Raw genomic sequence first — 16234 nt, 5'->3', positions numbered from 1 at the left:
CTCACCTCATTCTTTATCTTTTTAAATAGTACTTGGGCTAGTCCTGGCCCTTTGCATTTTAGAATCAGCTTGTGAAATTCTGCACGCACCCACGCCACTGGAATGTTGTAGGATATTGATTACGACTATATTACCTATATTAATCAATTTGAGGAGAGTGAATCCTTCTAATATTCTAATATTATGTTTCCCAATCCAAGAAGTTGGCATATTTCATATTGCTTGCCTGTGTATTTATTTACCAATGGAGCCACCCAGGTGCCCCAAGTCACCACTGGAACTTAATAAAGTTTTCTAATTTTGTCTTTATAGTTTTTTGTGCATTGTTTGTTAAATTTATTCCTAAGCATTTAAAATGAAGTCCTATAGTTTCTCTTAGCATTTTGTAAAATTTCATTACAATTATTTGTTGATATATAAAAATGTAATTGATATTCATATTGATTTCATATCAAGCTACTTTGCTAAAGTTTCTTCTAATTTTAATAATGTATCAAAAGATTTCTTTGGATTTCCTACATCTATAATGTCATTTGTATAATCACAATCTGTTTATTCCTTTGCAAATGTGTGTATGCACATATATCTCTCCTTTTTGTCTAACTGTACCAGTTAGGGTCTCTAGTCAAAAGGTGAAAATAAGTGGTGATAATCTACATCTTTATCTAATTTTTTATCTTACTGGGAAAAGTGCTAGCATTTCAGCAGTAAGAAAGATATCTACTATATGTGTTCTTTTGTTTTTTGGCAGACGCTTTTAGGAATACTTACTGTTATACTAGGTTGTAAAGAGTTTTATCATGAATTGATGCTGAATTTTGTCAAACTCTTGGATCTACTGATATATATCTTTTCATTTGTTAATGGGACAAATTAATCTCATTGTTTTAAGGTTAGACAAGTTCTTGCATTTGTAAGATAAAAAGTTTATCAAAATGTAATATTATTTTGTGGACTTAATTTACTAATATTTTCTTTAAGATACTGGCATCTCTGTTCATGAATAGGATTAGACTACAATTTTCTATCTCATAATGTTTATCTCAGGTTTTGTATTAATGGCTTAAATGATAAGAGTATTTATATTCTCATTTTATAAGAACTCCAAAGATAAAAACTACTTAGTCTGTTAACTTAAGGGACTCAGAAGGGCATTCAAGGACTCAGAACCACGAGGAAAAGCTCATAAGCTTGAATACTGCAAACCATCCCTCACACAGCTGTCTTCTTCCTCGGAAATCTCCTCAGGGCACCCTTCACCTCAGCATTCCTCAGGCTGTAGATCAGTGGGTTCAGCATAGGGTTGAAAAGGTTGTAAAACAATGATAGAATCTTTCTTTGTTCTTGAGAATGGCTGGACTTGGGAGTCATGTACATGACAACGGCGCAAAGAAGAGCCCCACCCCATACAGGTGGGAGGAACAGGTGGAGAAGGCCTTCCTGCGGCCTTCCCGGGACTGGATCCACAGGATGGCAAGCAGGATGTGTGTGTAGGACACTAGCACCAAGCAGAGGGGCCCGACTAACACAAACACACAGCCCACAAAGAGAACAGTTTGGCTGAGTCTAGTGTCAGCACAGGCCAATTTGAATAGTGACATGATTTGACAGAAAAAGTGGTTGATTGTTTGTGGCCCACAAAAGGGCAACCTCAGAATGAGAGTCATATGAACCAGAGCCAAGAGGAAGCTGAATATCCAGCAAGTGGCAGCCAGGACAGTGCACACTCTCCAGCTCATGATGACAGTGTACTGTAGGGGATGGCAGATGGCCACATACCTGTCATAGGACATTACCACCAAACTCATACACTGTGACAGCAAGTGCCAAATACAAAAATGTCTGAAGTAGGCATGGAGCAAAGGAGATGGTTTTCTTCTCCACCGTAAGATTTGCCAGCATCTTAGGGACAATGCCTGAGGCATAAGACATGTCAACGACGGCCAGGTTTGAGAGGAAGAAGTAGGTGGGAGTGTGCAGTCTAGAATCCCAGCAGATGAGCCCCAGGATCATCCCATTTCCCATCAGGGTGAGGCTGTAGAATAGCAAGAAGAACCCAAAAAGGGAAAGTTCAAGTTTGGGGTCAACCTGGAATCCCAGCAGGATGACTTACTTCTGTAATCCATGTCTGATTGCTTCCCATGTTCTTTTGTCAGATAGATTTAATGCCCCACTTAGGACAGGAATTTTGGAGCTGACTGCTAGAAAAGGAAAAAGAAATGATCTGTTCATACAGAGTGAGAATTTATGCAGAGGCCACAAATTAGTAATTCATGGATCCAAACCAGTCCAAAGTCTATGATGTTGATCTGTACATTTGGCTTTTAGAGATATTTAACAAATTTAGTTATTATCAGTATTAAAAATTAGTAGACTTCACATAAAAATTGGGGTCTCTGGTTACTTTTCAAAAAATAGAAGAAATGTCATTTCTTGAAAGTCACTGTGAGCAACAATCAGCTGAAAAAAGAGGAAAAAAAAAAGAAATGACTAAGTATGTTCTTGGCCACAGAAATAGGTAATATCATTCCAAAGCATTTATTGGCACAGAGGAAGATACCATATAATACTAATAGGGAAAAAATCCACCAACAAGATAAAATTCAGGATCTATTTCCTTAAAAAAGACTTATCAATGGGGCGCCTGGGTGGCTTAGTCGGTTGAGCGTCCGACTTTCGCTTAGGTCATGATCTCGCGGTTCGGGGGTTCGAGCCCCGCGTCGGGCTCTGTGCTGACTGCCAGCTTAGAGCCTGGAGCCTGTTTCAGTCTGTGACTCCCTCTCTCTCTAACCCTCCCCTGCTCACGCTGTCTCTCTCTTTCTCTCCTAGAAATAAATAAAAATATTAAAAAAAAAAAAAAGACTTATCAAACTTAAAAGAAAAGAGCTTTAGGGGCATCTGGGTAGCTCAGTTAAGCATCTGACTCGATTTCAGCTCAGGTCACACTCACAGTTTGTGAGATCAAGCCCCACATGGGGCTCTGTGCTGACAGCAAAAACCTGCTTGAGATTCTCTCGTTCCCTCTCTCTGCCCCCTCCCCCAAAATAAGTAAATAAAAAGGAGCTTAATCTGAGAAAGAGTATTTACAAACCTATAGAAATATTATACCTAATTAATGAAATATTAAAAGCTTTTTCTCTGAGTTAGGAAACAAGCGTTTTGTGGCTCCACTTACACTGTCTATTTAACATTGAGTCTATAACTAGCCAGCAATAAGGCAAAAAGAAAAAATACCAAAAGGTGTAAGCATTAAAAATGGAGAATATAAAATGTCATTCACAAAAAAACACATTTATGTATATAGAAAAAAATTTTAATTTACAGATAAACTATTGAAATCAATGAGTGCTTTTATAGAACTCTGAATTCAAGGTCAATGCACAAAATAAAGGATATTTGTGTGTGTGTGTGTGTGTGTGTGTGTGTGTTTATAGATTGGAAAATTTGTAAAGTTCCAAATCTTTCCAAATTGATCTACACTTTCAATGCAATTCAAATCAGAATCCCAGCAGATTTTATTTTATGTGTGGAAATTAATAATCTTATTCTAAATGTTATATGAAAATGCAAAAGGTCTAGGATAGCAATGGAAATCCTGAAAGGGAAGAATGAAGTAAAAGGAGTTTGTCCATCAACTAACAATACTTAGCCCACAGCCACAGTGATTAAATCAGTGTGGTATTGGGCAAAGACAGACCAGTGGAATAACTCAGTTGACTCAGAAATCCACACACACACACACACACACACATGTGCATGCACATGATCTACAGCAAAGGTGGCACTGGTCTTTGGGATACATGACGCCTGGTCAGTTAAAGATCCACGTGGAACAAAATTAAAACATGAACCCTACGACACATAATACACAAAATAAATTCCAGGTAGGTTTTAGATCTAACTGTGAAAGGGGAGAACAAACTTGGTTGAACATCCGAGTGTTGATTTTGGCCGAGATCATGATCCCAGGGTCATGGGATCCAGCTCCGTGTTGGGCTGCACGCTGAGTGTGGAGCCTGCTTAAGAGCCTCTCTTTCTCCCTCTCTCTCTCCATCTGCCCTTCTCCCCCGCTCACATGTGCGCTCTCTCAAAAGCAAAAAATAAATTTTAAAAATTAAAAAAGAACCATTTCTCAAAAGTGACTTAATAGAGTAAGAGCACATTTAAATTATTTAAATTTTTTAATAGTTTATTGTCAAGTTGGTTTCCATATAACATCCAGTGCTCATCCCAAATTCTTTAAATTTTATAAAGCAAACATGGTGTCTGATACAGAACAGAGGTGAAATCGTTTAGTAGCAGTGGTTTTTACCACATTTCCACCAGCTGTACTTTCCTTTAAACTTTACTAAGTGACAATAGAGGCCCCATAATTCCATTCTAGGATCCGACAAAGAGTTTCCCTGGGATGAGGACTCCCATCCATGATCAGTGAGCCTGGAGCACCAAATAAGAGTAAGAAAACCAGGCACCTATCCCAGCTTCACTGAGAGAGAAAAAATAATAATGGAATTTTATCCAACAGCTATAGGATGTCTCCTTGCCCCTGATTAACACCTCCCTCCTGGGCAGCTTATAAAAGGAGCCCCAGAATCCTCACTTGCCTAGTTGGAAAATATCTCTAAGAAGTGGAAGGAGCAGGTAGTTCAGCAGGGGAAGAAATGACAGGTCAAGGAGAATTGCATAAGACCTTTGGCTTCATCTTCTTCAATTATAAAAGGAGGTGAAAGGATTAGATCCTTCTTAGGCTCCTTCCCTTTGACACTATGAGTCATAGACATCTAATTCCAACAGGTGTGACTTCCCATAGGTATGACTTGGGAGGGGCTGTGACAGCATGAATACCAGGTAATACTGTGAGACACACACCCCCCCGCACCATAGTGGGAGAAAGAGGTCTTCACAAAGGTGACCGTTCCTTCTTTTTAAACCTGATGATTTCCGCCAGCCTTTTGTCTTGCTCTTCGGTAAATCATCAACCAGTTATATATACTGATTTGTACAAAGGGGAGTGCTATTTCTGGCATCTCTCTTAAACTGGGCTTGAACATAAGGAAAACTCACAGAGATGGGGAAATGAGTCACCAAATCCCTGAAGCAGGTTTGGGGGATGAGGAGTCCCAGATGTCCTTTCTACCTTGACCAACAGGACAGTACTCCGGAATGTTCGAGCAGTGTCTGGATATAAGGGCTTTGTACTCTAATCTCCTAAAACCAATCCAATTCACAGGGACAGATGTTCCCTATGGCATCCAGGGAACACATTACAAAACGTCTTCACACATTCTTTGTTTTCCCTACTGAGTAGTGTAAAACCTGCCCAGAGTCTTCCAGCTTTATTATCTATGTGTCTATGTGTGTGTGCACCTGTTTATGCAGAAAAGTGAGAACTCAGGAAGAACAGCATGAGTGATCCTACTCAGAAGGGTCTTGGCCTGAAATGTAGCAGACAGAAGTCATACTTTATGGCTTATGTCACACAATACAAGCCTCAAGTATTTGGACTTCTTAGGTACTTGATCTTCAAGTGTGCCTGATTCGCTGTCCCCTTTTGGAATAGTTTAAATGTTATGGTGTAAGTGTGCCTCCCCTGGGGCTTGTTAAAGAAGCACTTATAGTCAAAGGACTATATCCCTCCCCAGGGAGTGAACCTTTGTCTGCTGAAAAGTGTTACTGTAAAGTGAATTATAAAAAATTTCCATTGCAAATATTTATTGTTACGTGGAAACTCACAGAGATTGAATCCTATTCCCTCTGCTTTCTCATCTTCCTTTGATTACAGGCCACGCCCTAAATATTTCTTCCTTTTTTTTGGTAACATTTACTTTTCCATCACACACTGTAGATAGGTAATTTTAGCATCTCTGTTCTAAGCCTTTAGGTGTTGGATTGAATTTAAATAGTGAATGGCTTTGTCTGCCTCCACACATCTGGAGAAAAATACAAAACCCTGATGACTCAGACCCCTTTAAATTCATAGCAATCACATCAATTTGGCCCTTGCTCATCCTGTTTCCTGTTTCCCTAGTCTCCTCTCCAGGTGATTTTTCTTATTTTCTCTCTTTAAACCTCGCAGGAGTCTTCCCACGCACAGTCCCAGCTACTGACTGACAGTGACTGAGAACACACAAGAATCAAACGAGAGCTTGCACAATCCTATCTAAGACACTCACGGAGTTCCTGGACCCGCATTATTCCCAGCTCCTCTGCTGTTACTGGGAAGTTACTGGTTTGTCCCTCATGAAGGACAGCCCGCCACTTATACCCGGAATCCCAGCCGTCCTGCCTACTCACAGCCTGCTCTCCCACAATTTGTCACAAATGCCTTTGCTCCTCTTCCCTTAAACATGTCTAGTCAGAATGTGAGACTCTTTGTCTCAAAAACACCAATTATCTTGACTTTGCCAAACCAACGACCGGGTTGTCCTTATCTGACCTGACCTGTCAACAGCGTTTAACACAGTCCATTGCTCTCTCTGAGACACTCCTTTCCCTTGACTATCATGATATTGTGCCTCCCCCCTCCCCGCCCCCCCCCAACCCATGTTCCTTCTACTTTTCTGGCTGTTCCTTCTCTGTCTCCTTGGCTGGTTTCTCCTCACCTCCCATGTCTATGAACCCTGGCAGTTTTCAAGGATTGTTCTTTGTATCTATTTTCAGACCACTTTCTATGGGACCTCATCAGTCCCAAGGATTTTACAGGCTGAGAACACTTAAATTAATATGTCCTGCCAGGCCTCTTCCCAAATATACATCTGTGTGAATCAAGAGTGCCCAATGACCTCCTATCTCAGGAGACTAAATCCATCATCATTAAAGACACTTAAAAGACTCCAACCATAGGGGCACCTGGGTGGCTCAGTTGGTTAAGCGTCTGACTTCAACTCAGGTCATGATCTCACGGTTTGTGGGTTCGAGCCCCGCATCAGGCTCTGTGCTGACAGCTAGTTCAGAGCCTGGAGCCTGCTTCGGATTCTGTGTGTGTCTCTCTCTCTCTCTCTGCTCCTCCCCAGCTCATGCTCTGTCTCTGTCTCTCAAAAATGAATAAATGTTAAAAAATATTTTTTAAAAAAGACTCCAACTGGAGGCTTCCCTCTCATACCTTCCCTCCGCTGTCAAGAGTGCCTGCCNAAAAAAAAAAAACAGGGCCTGGCTTATGTATAGAGACTGTTCTATAGTATATGCTTAGAAATGCACTTCTATATACCTACACCTTCTATTTTCTTTCTCTCCTCCCCTCCCTCTCTTTGGTGATCCCTATCACTGGATATATATTTTTTTACATTGCTAATTAAACATTTAAAGTGCTCATTGTATTCTCAAATGTTGACAAAATTTAGTCTTAATTCCACAATTTGGATTTTAGGGTTCAAGAGTATTGAATCCATGGTCTGCCTAAATTCTAATCCTAACATCACCTTTCATACTCTAACTGCAATTCGCTGTCAATAGATCTTATGATGTTTTGTTCCTCTTGTTCATGCCTTTATTACTTGGCCCCTTTTTGTTAAATATTTTGTAGTGCTCTGTTTCATTCTCTTGTCATTTCCCTTTCTTAATATACTTTTTGAGTTATTTTTTCAGTGGCTGCCCCTTGGGCTTATGATTAGCATTTTAATTTATAATAATATGGTTAAATCAGAATATAATATAATTATATGGTTAAATTAGGTTAAATCAACTTAATTTCAATGGTTTATAAATAATCTTCCCGTGAACATCGTGCTTTCATAAAGTGAAAATTAACCTGAAAATATCTACTATTAGCTTTGTAGAGTGATCCTAGAGGTTTATTTACTTCTTTGCTCTTACATTGCGTCAACCTTGTTCTCCTCTTCCAGAGGCTGCAGAGATGCTGATTTCCACTATGGGCTGTTGGTTTTTGAGAATACTGCAGGGCTGGAGAGAAAGTGATGGAAACACAGCAAGTTGAACCACCCCAAAGCTCACCGTTCTTGACAAGGTCAGCAGTGTTCATGAACATTCCCCAGATTATTGTCTCTTGTTTTCCCCAGAGCTCCAAACCAGTTGGTTTATACAAATTTGTCAGAGTACTTCTTTCCTTAGGGAGCAGGAGATCTTTGGAGATCCTTGCTACATTATTTCTGTTGACCAGCGCTTATATATATTTTTTGGAGGAAAAGCATATTCTATGGTTACCCCAAGGGCATACAGCTGTTCTTCACACAAAAAAAACTTAAATGAATGTAAAGAAACTTTTCTAGGCCTTCATATCTCCACGTCTTGTATATTGAGAAGCCTTATAACTAGGTTTTTGATGACTTCTCCAAATTTTATTGCACCTGGCATTGAAAACAGGATATTAGGAAAGAGCATGGATGAGAGTTATTTTTACTCTTTTGAATTCAATCTGTTCACCATCACCCTGGTTTTGTGATGGAAGCATGTGTGTGTGTGTGTGTGTGTGTGTGTGTGTGTATAATATATATATATATACACATACATATGTATGTGTATACACATTATACACATAATATATATGTATATTTTATATATATAAAATATATAAATATATATATTCCACAATATGGATATACATGGATATATATCTCACATATATCCATATTGTCCATAATGGTATTTATTTTCACATGGCTTTAATTAATTTTTAAGGTAAATTTTGCTTATATGATTCAGAGAGTCTCAGAAAAACTCAATGCTTGGGCACATTTATAAATAATCTTCCTGTGATCATTGTGCTTTCATAAAGTGAAAATTAACCTGAAAATATCTAATATTAGTTTTGTATAATGATACTAGAGATTTATTTTTTTCAAAGGCCTCAATAAAAGACTTTTACAATTAAGAGGAAAAAAAATTTAGTTTCCAGACTTAAAATAAACTCTCTTTCATTTTTTTTCCCATAACGGAGAATTTTCCAGTAGCCGCTTAAACGTTATCTTTGGTAACTGACTTGTACCTAACAATGCTTGGCCCTCTGCAAATTAATATTTATTTGATTCTCTATCTACCTCTGAAATAATGTATTAGTTTTCTAGAGCTACCATATCAAACTACCACAGACTGGACTGCGTAAACAATAGTCTATTTTCTCACACTTCTGGAGGGTGAGTAGTCTGAGGTCTCGGTGTGGATGGGATTGATTCCTTCCATGGTCTCTCTTCTTGGCTTGTAGACGGCAGTCTTCTCCCTGTGTCTTCACATGCTTATATCTGTGCCCTATTCTCTTCTTATAAGGACACCACCCCTGTTGAGTAAGGCCTAGTTTAAATACCTCGCATTGATTAATTACCTCCATAAAACCCCATCTCCAAAAAGTCCCCCTATGAGGTATTACAGTGCCATGATTTCAACATATTAATTTTGAGTGAATGCAATTCAGTCCAAAACAGCTAATTCCTTGCTTGTCTGGCAATGAAATCTTCCCACATGATATGTATGATTAAAGGCCACCAACCAACTTGCTTAACATTTGCTTCTCAGGCACATGACTTGATCTTTCAGAATAACCATAACTTTTGGAATATGGTTCAGGATTACATTGCCCAAGTTCTTACCTCCCTACTAACACAGACTTCAGGATAAAAATAAAACTGTTTGGGTGGCTAGGTGGCTCAGTCGGTTAAGCATCCAACTCTTGATTTTGGCTCAGGTTATGATCTTACAGTCTGTGGGATTGAGGCCTGCATTAGCTCCATGCTGACAGTGTGGAGACTGTTTGGGATCCTCTCTCTCTCTCAAAATAAATAAATAAACTTGAATAAATTAAAAATAAAACTGTTAACTGGAGCAGTTTACTGTTCTGTGTAAATTATTTTTAAATATAATATAATTATAAGCCTTCTTCAAACTGGCAACACTAATCTCATGCTGCTTTAATCATGAATAAGATTTACTTTTCAAAAGATTTTGATTTGATAATATTTAATGCTTTGTTGCGCAAGGCAGAGCTGCTAAGATAATTAGAAGTGAGTTTAGGCTTCAGACGAGGGGCTTTGGGAAGTACATCAATAGTACAGGGTTATGTTCCTTGTGAAAAAGAGACATATAAGGTGAGCTCACATTCACAAAGGATTTCTTGCAGAAGGTATTTCCAAGAAGTGGCTATAGCTATAGAGACTATACAGAAAGATATATTCTTGCTGGGTGTAAGGAACAGAGATTGGAGTTACAGAAAATAAGAGAACGGGGAATGACGTTGGCATGAAGATGTGGAAGAGGAAGGACTTATGTATGAGGAGTCCCCAGAATATGTGCAGGACTTTTTCTCAAGCATGTCTTAGCCCTAAGGTCCCTGGATGCCAAAACCTAACGAAGAACAGTGGCTGAGATGCCAGAAGATGTGGACAGCTGAGCAGGACTGAACATACTTCACAACTTGCAAAATATCCAGGTTTGCTGGAGTTACAACCTAGCCAGGATGGAGATATATTCATAAAGACCTTGCTCGGGGCACAAAAATGATGCCTGGGCAGTAAGGGTAACACTGAAATAGGGCAGTTTTTTAGCAAACTTAAAACAGAGAAACAAGGTGATCTTCAACAAATTTAACTGCTTATTCAGGGAAAACCAAAATGTATCAATAACCTTTATAAGAGTATGACATAATGTATAGCTTCTGAAATGCATCAGTTAACACGTGAAAAAGCAGGGAAACATTATCAATAAGCAAAAGGTAAAATAGTCAACAGTAGGGGTCCCAGATATGATAGATAATAAAGTTACAAGTAAAAACTCAAATAAGTATAATTTCATTGCTACTAATTAAGAATATTAATCTAACCACAAAAGAATAAATTCCTTATTTTGATTCTGCTGTTTAGAAGAAACAGACTTGATACATGTGAATGTATGGGCAAACACATATACATATATAACTTATATATATATATATGCACCAAATGTAGATATGTATAAAATGCTGAAATTCTGAATTGTATTTCTCCATGTACTTTTAAAATATTTATTATTTCTTTAAAGATTTGAGATTGCAAAAGAAAAACTATGAGTCATTTCATACTTCCTAAATTATTATCTTGGCATTTTCCATCACATAAAAGGCTACATTTTGCAAAATTCCTGCTTCTTTTCTGGTACAGTAAACTATCTCATTTCCTATGGTCTCTTTATAAGTCATAGTCCTTTTTCTTTAAAGAGATAATGTCTGTAGTGGATAATATTAATAATTACCTTTTATTGAACTCTTATTACAATGCATGGATACTGCTAAGCATTTTCCATGTAGTATTTCCTCTTACAGACCTATGAGCTTAGTATTAGTGAACTCATTTTACCCACAATAAACCTAAATTCCAAAGAATCTCAGTATACTGTAAAAGTTTGCACACCTGCCAATTGGCAGAACTTTGTAAAAACCCAGGTCAAGGGGTGCCTGAGTGGCTCAGTTGGTTGAGCATTCAACTCTTGATTTTGGCTCTGATCATGATCCCAGGATTATGGGATCAAGCCCATTCTTGATCTCTCTCTCTCTTCCTCTACCCCTCTCTCTCTCGTGCATACTCTCCATCTAAAATTCAAACAACAACAATAGCAGCAGCAGCAGCAGCAGCAGCAGCAACAGAATACCCCAGCTCTATCTGAACTCACAATCATGTGTTTTCAACCTTTGGTCATACAGTAATGTCTGCATAACAGATGTCCTTGCAAAAGGACTATTTTGAAGACAGAAGTTCATATATTTTCCTCTTTAAAACACTTCTCACCAAAAAAAAGCACCTTATTCTAAAAGTTGTATATTTGCCTTTTATACAATTTAGGGATATGGCAGATTTAATTTAGTATATAATTCGAGAAAAGAATTGAAAAGGTCTCTTTATATATTCTTTCCCACTCTTTCTTAACTAGTTTCTATCACTTCATAACTAAGTACTGGAATTTGTTTGAGTAAGCTGGTTATTTAACTTACTTCAAATCTCTTAATTCAAAATCAAATTACTCCTGATAATTTATAGTTGAAGTATCAGTCATCAACTAGTCATCACAAAAGTCACAGTCTGTTCTCATTTACTGGGAAATTTTCTCCAAGTGTTGGTCATTTCCCATCAGAGACCATTGACCCAACCCATGAGGGAAAATGGAGAGTTCTTTCAAGAGCTCTTAATGACTTCCGTTCTGCTCTCTTCTCCTCCATGATCTCTCCACATCCATTCCCCAAGCAGAGAAAATGAGTAAAAGGGAAAGCTCAAATATGTCCATGTATTTACTAGCCTGACATCCTTTGTGGTTTTCTTATTGTTGGTAGTGGCATCACAGTTATATTTTTCATTCTCTATCCCATGAAGCAATGGCTCATACTCTCCCCAATTAAATTGATTATGCCTTAGAAAGCATTACTATCACAGGAATTTATACAGGGATTGTATTTTAATGGTAGAACTATTTTTGAAAGAGGTGACAACTGCTGGATTTCAAATATTGAAATTACTATGTTAATAATCTCTCCTAATTGCTGTCTCTTAAACATTCTGCCAATACCTTCCTTTATTTATAAAATGTTGTCTGAGTCCTGAGTGTAGAAAAATACACAAATTTATTTCCTTTTATTCAGAATATTTCAGATAATTATATTAAAAGTGTGTCCACTATGCAGCTGGTCAGAAATTATTTTCATTTTCTTGTGCAGCACTGACTTTCAATGCCAGAGGAAGGAACACAGAATGGGCTTTCTTGGGGGGGAGTGCTATAAAAATATGAAGATGAAAAGGATGATCTAGACCATATTTATGAATCCTGGTAAATATTGGATGAGATGATTTCTCAGGTCCCTTTAAACTCAGTTATTTTATTATTCTGCAGAGTTTCATGAAATTCTCTCTTTTTCAAGCATCCTCTTCAGAGCATCTTTGACTTCTTTGTTCCTCAGACTATAGATCAGAGGATTGAGCATGGGATTGAAAAGGCTGTGAAACAGGAGGAGGTATTTCTTCTGCTCCTTGGGGTTCCCATATCTGGGCCCAACATACATTATAATGGCTGTGACGTAGAAGAGTCCAACCACACACAAGTGGGATGAGCAGGTGGAGAAGGCTTTCTGGCGCCCCTCCCCTGATTGAATCTTTAGGATGGCACATAAAATATAAATGTAAGATATCACAATTGAGGAGAATGGTCCCACCAACACAGACACTGCCCCAGCCAAAACCATAATTTCATTAATGTGGGTATCTGCACAGGCAAGTTTGAGGACAGCTATAATTTCACAAAAAAAGTGGTTCACTTTCTGGGGTCCACAGAAGGGCAATGGTATGAGTAACAGTAGATGTACTAGGGCTAGGAGAACTCCTAAAATCCAGGAAGTCACCACCAGGCTGATGCAGACTCTCCAGCTCATGATGACAGAATATCGGAGCGGGTGGCAGATGGCCACATACCGATCATAGGACATCACCACCAGGAGAAGACATTCAATGTGAGCAAAGCTCAAGAAGAGAAAGGTCTGTGTCAGGCAGCCCGCAAAGGAGATGGGCTGGTCTGGCTTCAGGAGGTTTACCAGCATCTGGGGCACCGTGTTGCAGGCATAGGCTATGTCGACGACGGCCAGGTGGGAGAGGAAGAAGTACATGGGGGTGTGCAGTCTGGAGTCCAGCGAGATGACCCCCAGGATGAGCCCGTTCCCCAGCAGGGTGAAGGTGTAGAACAGGGAGAAGAGCCCAAAGAGAAGCATCTGAATCCTTGGATCGAGACAAAATCCTAGCAGAAGGAACTCTGTGACAGAGGTCTGATTTCTCCCCATTTCCGTGTGAAAGAGACAGTGGAGCTCACTGAGCCTGAATGCCTGAGGGAAGGGTTTCAACATGATGGATCTGTGCATGTCATTGTTTATTTCCTAAGAAAACATCTTCAAGGATACTTTTGTCCTATTAGTCACTTAATAAGTGAAAACTATGCATTCCAAATGAAACAAGAAAACGTTTTCACTGCAATAAGCTAAATGCTAATATTCTATTACAGTATTCAGTAAATCTTATGTTTATTTCCAGAACAACTTTCATCACGGTTCAAAATGTTAATACTTAAATTGTCTGTATAAGAGTGGGTACTTTACTCTGATTGGAATGGTTCTATCAGAGGTTTGCCCATGCATATTCCCAGATTGCAGTGTACATATATCCGTACATGTGAATGTGTACTGATGTCTCTTACCTAGAATATATCTAGAATATGAGGATGGGAAGAAGGATAAGGTGAATATCAGAAAACTTTCCATCAGGCTTTCTCATGAATTTTTGCCTTCAACATATTAATTATTTATTAGCCTTGTGATCTTTACTGACAGCATAATCTTGAACAAAGTGAGAGAAGGAAGGCTGTTTGCAACAACTTTGGCCAGATTTCAAATGGAGACCTTTGTCCTTTGACTTTTGTATCTATGAATGTTCTATTCTGATTGTGCTATCTAATCATCAGCATGTTACCCCGTCACTCTTCTTATAGTCTATGTTATATTTACATTCTGTATCTATCTACCTACTTATCTATATTTCTGCACTAATTTATACTTGAGTTTTTTCCAAATATTTTGCCACATCCTACAGTAAGAATTATCTACTAGGTACAAACATGCATTAGTATATATACTCTTGAGTCTTTATTATGTGCAGTGTATTTTCTATATTATTCTATTCTATTTAATTAGCAAGAATTTTGGTTAGGGGATTCCTGGGTGGCTCAGTCAGTTCAGTATCTGACCCTTAATTTCAGCTCAGGTCATGATCTCCCAGTTTCATGAGGTCTAGCCCCACGTTGGGCTCTGTGCCCTTCCACATGGAGCCTGCTTGGGATTCTCTCTCTCCTTTTCTCTCTGGCCCTGCCCCTNAGGCATAGGCTATGTTGACGACGGCCAGGTGGGAGAGGAAGAAGTACATGGGGGTGTGCAGTCTGGAGTCCAGCGAGATGACCCCCAGGATGAGCCCGTTCCCCAGCAGGGTGAAGGTGTACAACAGGGAGAAGAGCCCAAAGAGAAGCATCTGAATCCTTGGATCGAGACAAAATCCTAGCAGAAGGAACTCTGTGACAGAGGTCTGATTTCTCCCCATTTCCGTGTGAAAGAGACAGTGGAGCTCACTGAGCCTGAATGCGTGAGGGAAGGGTTTCAACATGATGGATCTGTGNCAACAGGGAGAAGAGCCCAAAGAGAAGCATCTGAATCCTTGGATCGAGACAAAATCCTAGCAGAAGGAACTCTGTGACAGAGGTCTGATTTCTCCCCATTTCCGTGTGAAAGAGACAGTGGAGCTCACTGAGCCTGAATGCGTGAGGGAAGGGTTTCAACATGATGGATCTGTGCATGTCATTGTTTATTTCCTAAGAAAACATCTTCAAGGATACTTTTGTCCTATTAGTCACTTAATAAGTGAAAACTATGCATTCCAAATGAAACAAGAAAACGTTTTCACTGCAATAAGCTAAATGCTAATATTCTATTACAGTATTCAGTAAATCTTATGTTTATTTCCAGAACAACTTTCATCACGGTTCAAAATGTTAATACTTAAATTGTCTGTATAAGAGTGGGTACTTTACTCTGATTGGAATGGTTCTATCAGAGGTTTGCCCATGCATATTCCCAGATTGCAGTGTACATATATCCGTACATGTGAATGTGTACTGATGTCTCTTACCTAGAATATATCTAGAATATGAGGATGGGAAGAAGGATAAGGTGAATATCAGAAAACTTTCCATCAGGCTTTCTCATGAATTTTTGCCTTCAACATATTAATTATTTATTAGCCTTGTGATCTTTACTGACAGCATAATCTTGAACAAAGTGAGAGAAGGAAGGCTGTTTGCAACAACTTTGGCCAGATTTCAAATGGAGACCTTTGTCCTTTGACTTTTGTATCTATGAATGTTCTATTCTGATTGTGCTATCTAATCATCAGCATGTTACCCCGTCACTCTTCTTATAGTCTATGTTATATTTACATTCTGTATCTATCTACCTACTTATCTATATTTCTGCACTAATTTATACTTGAGTTTTTTCCAAATATTTTGCCACATCCTACAGTAAGAATTATCTACTAGGTACAAACATGCATTAGTATATATACTCTTGAGTCTTTATTATGTGCAGTGTATTTTCTATATTATTCTATTCTATTTAATTAGCAAGAATTTTGGTTAGGGGATTCCTGGGTGGCTCAGTCAGTTCAGTATCTGACCCTTAATTTCAGCTCAGGTCATGATCTCCCAGTTTCATGAGGTCTAGCCCCACATTGGGCTCTGT

General features: G+C 38.7%; 1 protein-coding gene and 1 pseudogene across 1 annotated transcript; both read right to left on the bottom strand.

Moving 5' to 3' along the window:
* Window positions 1-1212: 1212 nt before the first annotated feature.
* On the bottom strand, window positions 1213-2143 carry LOC144242948 (olfactory receptor 2A12-like; annotated as a pseudogene).
* A 10659-nt stretch (window positions 2144-12802) lies between these two features.
* On the bottom strand, window positions 12803-13744 carry LOC144242949 (olfactory receptor 2A25). Its single transcript, XM_077777984.1, has one exon. The coding sequence runs from the start codon at window positions 13733-13735 to the stop codon at window positions 12803-12805; it is 933 nt and encodes a 310-aa protein (XP_077634110.1). The 5' UTR covers window positions 13736-13744.
* Window positions 13745-16234: the final 2490 nt, after the last annotated feature.

This window comes from Crocuta crocuta, unplaced genomic scaffold (assembly GCF_008692635.1).
Source record: "Crocuta crocuta isolate KB4526 unplaced genomic scaffold, BGI_CrCroc_1.0 scaffold128, whole genome shotgun sequence".
NCBI lineage: Eukaryota > Metazoa > Chordata > Mammalia > Carnivora > Hyaenidae > Crocuta > Crocuta crocuta.
This window is presented reverse-complemented; position numbering and strand designations above follow the sequence as displayed.